General features: G+C 33.0%; 1 protein-coding gene across 1 annotated transcript in view; it reads right to left on the reverse strand.

Annotated features, from left to right (window-relative positions):
* Window positions 1–10,000, reverse strand: part of LOC113112312 (kinase non-catalytic C-lobe domain-containing protein 1-like) — a 40,805-nt gene that overhangs the window by 11,041 nt on the left and 19,764 nt on the right. Inside the window, exons 14-19 of the mRNA XM_026277759.1 lie at window positions 9,071–9,609; window positions 8,103–8,265; window positions 5,986–6,296; window positions 3,304–3,620; window positions 1,072–1,165; window positions 864–961 (exon numbers count right to left, since the gene is read on the reverse strand). Of these exons, the coding sequence (XP_026133544.1) occupies window positions 864–961; window positions 1,072–1,165; window positions 3,304–3,620; window positions 5,986–6,296; window positions 8,103–8,265; window positions 9,071–9,609 (1,522 nt within the window). The remainder of the gene's footprint in view (window positions 1–863; window positions 962–1,071; window positions 1,166–3,303; window positions 3,621–5,985; window positions 6,297–8,102; window positions 8,266–9,070; window positions 9,610–10,000) is intronic.

Here is a 10,000-nt window from a genome sequence, read left to right on the forward strand (position 1 = left end):
AATTATTCTGTGGTTGTTGGTGTTATTAAAATTAAAATATCATTGTTATTTTTACTATTTATAATAAATTATACATATTATTATTATTATTATTATTATTATTATAAGTAGTAAAAGTATTATTATTAAAATAAATCTTTAACATTAATAATTGTTATTAATAGTTATTATTATTACCATTATTATACAATTTGTTATAAATTGATAATATGAATCAATTATTGTTATTATTATTATTATATTAATAATAATAACATTTATTATTATAATTATAAGTAATCAGTTATTTTTTTATTTATAATAAATTCGATTACAATATTATCTAATTGATTAAAATAGAAAATAATAATATATTATTTTTTTTACTATTAATTTAGAATAAACTAGGCAGATTAATAGCAGTATTATATAATTATAAATTAATAATAATAATTATTATTATTAAATAATTATTTTTATTGCTAATAAATTAACTAGATTACCATTATTATACAATTTGTTATAAATTGGTAATGATAACAACAACAACAACAACAACAATAATAATAATAATTATTATTATTATTATTATTATAATAAGTAACTAATATTTTAACTTTTACAATGGCTTTGTTTTACAATGGCTTGAATTTGGCTCATCCAAACAGATCTCTAGTTCTTATCATTTAAAAGTTCCTGACAACATCAAGGTCATGGGTTCCCATGATTCCCAGAGCTCTGATAAATGTAAACCTGAATACACTGTGAGATTCTTAAGATGAAACTGTCTTTGCAAAGTAAATAAATGTAAATGTAGAATATGAACGCTTAGAAATGTCTTTAAACCCATGCAGAGGAAATGCAGCGTGTGCTTTGGCACAAACCTGGAGATATTTCTTAACAGACTGCAGAAACTCAACTTTGGCTCTGAGCTCGTCAAACTGCTGCTTGACTTTAGATACCATCACCTTCATGTCTGAACCTACAAAGACAGACGAGCAGCACATAAAACACACACAACTGACGAACGAGGAACAGCTGCACTGCAGAATTAATGCACAGCTGTCAGGTTTTCTATTGTTGCAGAAGTACCTTTATTTTTCCTCTCTTGCTGTATTAGTTTGTGGTAGAAAGTTCTGCTCTTTTTCAGATTTCTGCTCTCAATAATCAGCTGCTGGTGCAGCTCCTGTTTAAGATAAAAAGGTAAGAAAAGATCAATAAATGGATCTCGATGCCCAGCTGAACTCTGGAAATATATGCAACTAACATGCGTTGCATTCACAGACAACAGAGCGCAGGATTTAACCAGTTCCCTGCTGGAAAAAACCAACTTCATCATTAATCCACCTGATTAATCATCTAGACCAGTGTTATGTAGGTATTATTGAGATCCAATTATTAACTTCTATTAATGTTTAATTTTAAAAAGAATAATACATTAATGTTTATTCATGCATTTTTATTTTAAGTTTTTTATATATATTTTTTTGTTCTTTTTTTTTTTGCAGTTAGGACTCAATGTGATGAAGAGGATGAAGATGCTTGGTGTGTAAATTGCCTTTAAAAACTTAGGGTTGGTAAGATTTTTTTAATGTAATGATGCCTTCTGCTCAACAAGGATGCATTTATTTGATCAAAAGCACAGTAAAAAATGTTAAAGTTTATTAAAATTTAAAATAAAATGTTTCTGTGTGAATCTGTGTTAAAGTGTATTTTATTTCTGTGATGTGCAGCTGTATTTTCAGCATCATTCCTCCAGTCTTCACTGTCTTCAGAAATCAGAATAATATGATGATTATTATGCATTATTATTAATATTTTTGTGGTAACAATGATACATTTAAGTTTTCAGGATTCAGAGATGAACAGAAAGTTCAAAAGAACAGCATTTATTCGAAATATAATTCCTTTATAACATTATAAATGTCTTCACTGTCACTTTAGATCAATTGAATACATCCTTGCAGAATATCGTATCTTTCTGATCCCAAACTCTTAAGCAGTAGTGCACATGATCAGGATGAAGACTCTCTGTGTGTCTCTCTGTGCTAACAGAGATCGATGGTCAGAGCTTTGAAGTCCATCTGCAGCTCGGTTCCTCCTGTAGAGCTCCTGCGTCTGAACCCCGCTCATAAAAACAGCCCTCAAACGCCATCAAAGCATCTCACACACACACACACACACACACACACACACACTGAGCTCTCATACTCTGCTATAAATCCAACTCTATACTTGAAGCCAATCAAAATGCACATTGTCTATATTCTGATCTGAATGTTTGATGCATGTGGTTCATTCAAAACATGAATGATGGAAGTTCTGATCCACTGAAGCTCTTCGATGAAAATGAAGGTTGTTTAGAATACTGTACCTGGAGAAATTCTGGCTGCATGAAATGTGGGTCCTTTCAGTAAAGTTAGCAGTAAATAAACACCGGAAATCAGCATTAAGACAATAACACACACAGGGCAAAGACACGTCAACACAAGAAAAAAAGAATAAATATATATATATATATATATATATATATATATATATATATGTTTCAGCCCGAAATCTAAATAAATAAACAGGAAATTAAATTGCATAAAGAAAATTTACATTTATTTTTTGATAATTACATTTTATTATTTTCACGCAATTATTATAAAAATAATTATTATAAAATAAAATAAAATAAAATAAAATAAAATAAAATAAAATAAAATTAAATAAAATTAAATAAAATTAAATTAAATTAAATTAAATTAAATTAAATTAAATTAAATTAAATAATTTTATTTTTGCTAGTTGCCAAGGCAGCATTCTTCAGGTTAACTTGCTATACTAAAATAACTAAAACTAATAAATACAAATTAAGTAAAAACAATATAGACATTAATACATTTTTTTTTTAATAAAATGAAAATGAAAACAGATAATATAAAAATTTAATCTAAATTTAAAACTACAATAGTTTCACAATGGTAGTAAAATAATAAATAACTGCTATATTATGTAAATTGTAAAGTATTTATATTTTATTTATCTGTCATTGTACTGCTTTTAATATTTGTTAATTGATAAAAAAATATATATAATTTAACAGTAAAATATACCACGGGAATAAAACCAATTCACCACTGAGAATAAAGATAATTAAGAAGAAACAAAATACAAAACTGATAAATGTGAAAGGTGAAAATGTGTTAAGTTGTCATGAAAATAATCTTAATCTTAAAGTGTTTTATGAAAGATCTTATTATTTTTTATATGTATTTGTTGTTATAATATGATTTGAAGCGCAGATTTGAATCCATACATCACATGTATAAGACCCACCTGAGACTTGTCCTCCAGCGTGGGAGCTTGGCTGTGACTGCTGAGCTTCTGTGTGTACTCCAGCACGTCTGGACTGAAGCACTGGTCCCCGTACAGAGCCAGAGCCCAGGAGCCGCACGGGGCCCGCTGAGGGCCGCTGCAGACCGAGAGCATCCGCTCAGAGATCAGAGAGTCACAGTCGTCCATGTCCAGCTCCGAGCTGTCGGGAGTGATCCGAGCACCGCCGCTGTCCTCCAGTGCTTCAGCGTCACACACACACTCACCAGCGCCACCATCAGGAGGAGCACCACACTGCAGCTCCATCAGCTCAGACAGCTCTATCACAGACAGAGAGAGATGCTCACCAAACCTGCCAAGATCACATCAAACCCCAAATCAACACCATTGTTATTAGAACTAATCTATCTATCTACGTCCATCTGTCTGTCTGTCTGTCTATCCATCTGTCCCTCTATCTATCCAGCCATCCATCTATTTATTCATCTGTCTGTTCCTCCATCCATCTATCCATTTGTCCATCCATCCATCTGTCCCTCTATCTATCTACCCATCCATTTGTCCATGCATCCATCTGTCCTCTATCTATCCATCCATTTGTCCATGCATCCATCTGTCCCTTTATCTATCCATCTGTCCCTCTATCTATCTACCCATCCATTTGTCCATTCATACATCTGTCCCTCTATCTATCCATCCATTCATCTGTCCATCTATCTATCCATCCATTTTTCCATTCATACATCTGTCCCTCTATCTATCCATCCATTCATCTGTCCATCTATCTATCCATCCATTTTTCCATCCATCTATCTGTCCCTCTATCTATCTACCCATCCATTTGTCCATGCATCCATCTGTCCCTTTATCTATCCATCTGTCCCTCTATCTATCTACCCATCCATTTGTCCATTCATACATCTGTCCCTCTATCTATCCATCCATTCATCTGTCCATCTATCTGTCCATCCATTTTTCCATTCATACATCTGTCCCTCTATCTATCCATCCATTCATCTGTCCATCTATCTATCCATCCATTTTTCCATCCATCTATCTGTCCCTCTATCTATCTACCCATCCATTTGTCCATGCATCCATCTGTCCTCTATCTATCCATCCATTTGTCCCTCTATCTATTCATCCATATGTCCGTCCCTCTATATATTCATCCGTCCGTCCGTTCTTTTTCTTTCTTTCTTTCTTTCTTTCTTTCTTTCTTTCTTTCTTTCTTTCTTTCTTTCTTTCTTTCTTTCTTTCTTTCTTTCTTTCTTTCTGTCCATCTGTCCATCTGTCCATCTGTCCATCTGAGGGCTGTCCATCCATATTTTTCCTTCTATCTATCCATCCATCCATCCATATGTCCATCCTTCCGTCCATCTATATATTCATCTGTCCGTCCCACAATCTATCTATCCGTCCATATGTACCTCTATCCATCCATCCATCCATGCATCCGTTCATCTATATAGTCTTCCATCCATCTACATATTCATCCATTTGGTCCTCCATCTATCTATCCATCCATCTGGCCTCTATCTATCCATCAATATGGCCAGCCGTCCATCCATCTATCCATCTATCCATCTATCTATCTATCTATCTATCTATCTATCTATCCACCCGGCCATCTATCTATCCATCCATATGGCCGGCCGTCCATCTATATATTCATCCGTCCATCTGTCTGTCTCTCATCCATCCCTCTAAATTTCGATCCAACCATTCATTTGTCCTTCTGTCCATCTCTCCATCTGAATATCTATCTGTGCTAACTTTCAAACAAGACAATCTTATTTTGTGTTGATAGACTTCTCTATTTCCTTATTAGTTCCTTCTGGTTTTTGACTTGGACGTGTTTGTGTGTGATTTACACCTGCAGTTTGCTGTGAGTGTGTGTGTGTGTGTGTGTGTGTGTACTTAGTGTGTGTGTGTGAAGAGCAGGAGCACAAAGACCATAAAAGACGAAGGAAAACATCACTGTGAGTGTTTGGAACGAGCAGAATGGAGAGCACCGGGCGCCAGACGGGATGAAAACTCCCATCATCTGCATTCGTTTCCACTAACAAGCACCAAGAGCTCTCAGTGAGTCTGGCAGCGCTGAAAAACACTCCGTCTTTTATATTTGCTTTCAACTGTCCATCAACATTACACAACTTTCAATAAAACATCTCTAAAACAGGCTTTCACTGACTCCTAAACACTAATCAGACAATAACGACAGAACAGAGACACTGAAGTCAACATTAAACAGCACTGAATGTCCATCTGAGTAAAACTAAATATTTGACATGTTTCATTTCTAATGTGCAAATGGAAATGGATGTGTTTCATCTTTTGTCTTCTCCAGATGTTCACTGATGGACTGGAGTGCTGTGGATTACTTGTGAGACTCTCATTCCGACGGCACCCATTCACTGCAGAGCAAGTGATGCAATGCTACATTTCTCCAAATCTGATGAAGAAACAAACTCATCCTACTCTCGGATGGCCTGAAGGTGAGCATAAACCAGTATTATTTTCTATATGAACAAGATATTAATAAAGGGTGCATCATATACAAACGGTAACCTAAAACAATGATTTAATAGTTATTTGATTATTGGCTGACAGAAAAGGAAAGTGGTTTCAAAACTAAACGACAGATTTTTTTGATGCATGATTGATGACGGGAGGCGGTCCTACCTTTGTTGTCGTCCTCTGATGTCATTTCCTGTGTGTCTCGTCTCCAGCATGCGGTCCTGGTCTCAGATCCCGTCTGCTCTAGGTTTCGTCCATCTGCGGTTTCTCTGTATTTAAGCTCATTTGGTTTGCACTCCGGTTCCTTCATGATCTGGTTCAGCTGGTTTTCCTCGGTCGCGGGTCGATCTGAGGGCCAGAGGTTTGCATTGTGGTCAGGATGAGCGTTTTCCTCGCCGGTCAAGCTCTGTCTGGTGATCTGGAGCGACGCTGCTGCCCTTTTCACTGCCTCTGAGGAGGACTGTTCATCAGAGACACTGAGAGAGAGAGAGAGACACAACACAAGCTCTGGAAACAGAACATTAAACAGCTCAAAGCCTCCGAGCCAAGCCAGCGAGAAGATGAAAACAACACTGTCCTGTAAAATATCTGAACGTCAAGAGCTGAGGTTTATGCTCAAAACACAATGAAAAAACAAACAAACATCAATGCAATGATAATAATAATAAAAACATAACTTAAAATATTAAATATTAATTTTTTTTAAAAAGTGCATTTATCTTTTTTAAGGATGTTTTAACTAAAAAACATGATGAAATATAGATTATGAAAAATATTGTTCTGCACTACAGATACAGAAAGCAAGTCAAAACAATAATAAACGGTCTAAAATATGTCAATAAATAAAACACACACATACACACACACACACACACTTGAAGATGTATTCTCTCACATGGTTTTCTTTAAGTATATGCGTTTAGTTTTAAGGATAATTAGATGAAAACAATAAAAATACAAATTAAGCCAGACCCCTAAAAAAACTACTATTAACTAAACAAATAAAACATGCTAATTCGTTTAAAAAATGTATTTCATCAACTTTTCCAAATAGATTTTATTATTATTTGTTAAAGAATGTTTAGAAAACAGGACAAAAATAAAGATTAAGAAAATTATTCTTTGTAGAAAAAAAAAAAAAAACATTCTGGTTTTTCAGTAAAATATCTAAAAATCTAAAGCTAATATCTTTTTTTCTGTGAAATTGATGCTTAGAACACATCCAACAAAATAAATAAATAAATAAAATAATTCAATATATATTTTATTTTAAATAGTTTTGCAACGGAGAGCATTACTGGAGAAAATTACAAATACAGGTAAAAAAACAACAACAACAACAAAAATACAGATTCTGAAAATTATTCTTTGTAGAATAAATATTTGTTTCTTTTTTTTTTTTCTTTTTTTTTTTTGCAGTACAGATACAGATTGCAGGACCAAAAAAAAAAAAAAAAAAAAAAAAAAATAAAAAAAAAAAATAAAAAAAATAAAATAAAATAAAAAATTAAAAAATTAAATAAAATAAAATAAAAATCTTGTTTTAAGGATATTTAGAAAAAAAAGCAGTTTTTTTTGCCATACAGACCGATTTCAGAGCAAGAAATTAAATGAAGAATGAAATAACAAATAAATTAATAAAAGTTTTCCTCCAAATCACCTACCAGAGAACGGCACAATGGTTCCTGAACACTTTTCCCGAGCGCTGAGAGTTATAAAAACCGGTCTTTTGATGCGAGACTCACTGAATCTCCAGCACCTGCGTCTCCAGTCGCCTCGAATCACCTGCGTCTCGTTTAACCGCATGCAGAGCGTCTGTAACACCCCGAGCCGGATCGGACCGCATGTGATCCACGGTCAGAAAGAGACCATTGTGTGCCCGGCTTCATGTGACATGAGCGCTGTGTCTGTTCCTGATCTCGAGGACTCTTCTGTTTCCACACGGACCAACAGCTGTTCCTGAAACCATTCTGGCCTGATCACTGACGATAAGTGCAGCGCAAGTGAACGTGTGTTTGAAGGAGTTTTGAGAAGGTCTCATGTGACTGAAATTCAGATTCAAGACTGTTGCGCATCTCTGAATGTGAGCTGTTCAGTAATCAAGCATTCATTCATGCGTGCACTTGTATTTTTATTTATTTATTTTGTGCATTGCAATCTGTATCTGAGTAATAATTAGTTTGAATCTATATTTTTGTTCTCTAAAAATAAGCTTAATCCACTTAAGAAGCAAAACAAGAGTTTTTATTATATGCTTTGCAAAACTATTTATTTGTTTTTACCTGTCAGATGATAAAGCGTGTAAAGATCCGCTCGAGTGCTGTTTGATCAGACGGTGAAGGTCACACAGCTGTTTCTGATCCCAGTGCACATCACTGAACTTCTCTGTTATCGCTCGACAAAACGTCTCAAACTGGAGGCTTTTTAAAGAGATGATGTATTTTCCTGGAAACAGAGAACAAGTCACGAGGGATCCTACAAGACTCTTCCAACAAAGAACTGATTCAGGCAATTCCAACAAAGGTAAATATGTGTCTAAAATATATTGCCTACTCTCAAAAACACAACAATTATTTATTTATTCAATTATTTTTTAATGGGAAAATCTGTGAATTAAACCACAATAAATTAAACTGAAGAAATGTAAAATAATAATACAATAAAATAAGAATAATATGTAAAATAAAATAAAATAAAAATAATTTAATGTAAAAACAAAAAAATAAATAAGACAAGTTAATAATAAAATTAAAAAGTTAATTAAAATAATACATAAAATGTAACATTTTTTTTAAAGTAACAATTTTAATATGTGTAATAAATATGTAATAAATACAAAATAAAATAGAATAAAATGTAAAAAAAGAACAAAATCATTTAAAGCAATACATTACAATAATACTTAAATATATGAAATGTAAATAAATCAGAAAAAATGTAAAACTAAATAAAATATAAAATAATTGAAAATATTTTTATGTATTAAAAACAATAATACAATAAAATAATAAAATATAAAAAAACAATAAAAAATATATAAAATATAATAAAAATAATATACTAAATATTAAATATAAATAATTAAATATAAAATAAAATACAGTAAAAATAATTGTAAAATTTTAAAAACTAAATTATTATTATTAATAATAAATATCATAATAAAACATTTTTAAATAAATAATTTTAAAATAAACACCAATTAGGTATAATAAGCAGAAACATTAAAATTGGTGATTTAATGTTTTACCCATAGCCAGATCTTTAACTCGATCCAAAGCAAACTCTTCAGTGAGCAGCTCCATGACGTGCTCCAGAGACGAGCTCGGGTTCATACAGCGAGGCGCAGCGTTCGGCTGGACTCTGATATCAGCTACCCGACTCTCAGGAGACACTGACGAGTCTCGGGGGGTCACACAGATGATTTCAGTCCTCACACTGTCCTCTGAAAGCTTTACTGGTTCTGAGCCTGTGATTGGCTGAAGCACGGTGATCTGAACAGGAAGTAAGGTTAGACGTCCTGTTTGAGGGTCTTGCTGTAGCAGGAAGTTGTTACAAATCCCATTAGCACAAGACAAGACGGGGAAGTTTGGCTGGTCGTCTGTTTCTGGATTGGTTATTTGAAGAGTTGCTGGAGGCGAGGAGTTCACAAGAGTCTTACAACTGGATGAGGATGAATAACTGGCAGAGAAAACTCCCCCCGTCCCATCATCCTCAGCGGCGCTCTCTTCCTGTTCATCTGGTGCTCGCAGGATCCTTTCATCCGTGATGTCCTCATCAGAGCGTCCACTGACAATCCGTCAAAATAACAATAATAATAAAAAAAAACTGTTTAGTTTTAAAGTCAACTTCAGAGCTTATTAGAGTTTTTATAATTAAAACCATTTAAACATTTTTGTTAATTAAAAATGAAGCTTAAATAAAATAATATTTATTATATAATAATAATAAATATCAATATTAGATGGGAAAAAAACTACATTTTCAAAGCAACATTGAAGCTGAAGATCGTTGAATTTATACCAAAAATCATAAAATAAAATGTTAACTGGAAGTGTTTTTTTTTTTATTACAGGTGAGTAAACTAAAACAAAATAAATTAAAACAATAAAACAAAAATAATACAATGGAATGTTTTTAAAGGTAACCAAATAAATGTAAATAATACTTGAAAAAAAAA

Source organism: Carassius auratus, chromosome 13 (genome assembly GCF_003368295.1).
Source record: "Carassius auratus strain Wakin chromosome 13, ASM336829v1, whole genome shotgun sequence".
NCBI lineage: Eukaryota > Metazoa > Chordata > Actinopteri > Cypriniformes > Cyprinidae > Carassius > Carassius auratus.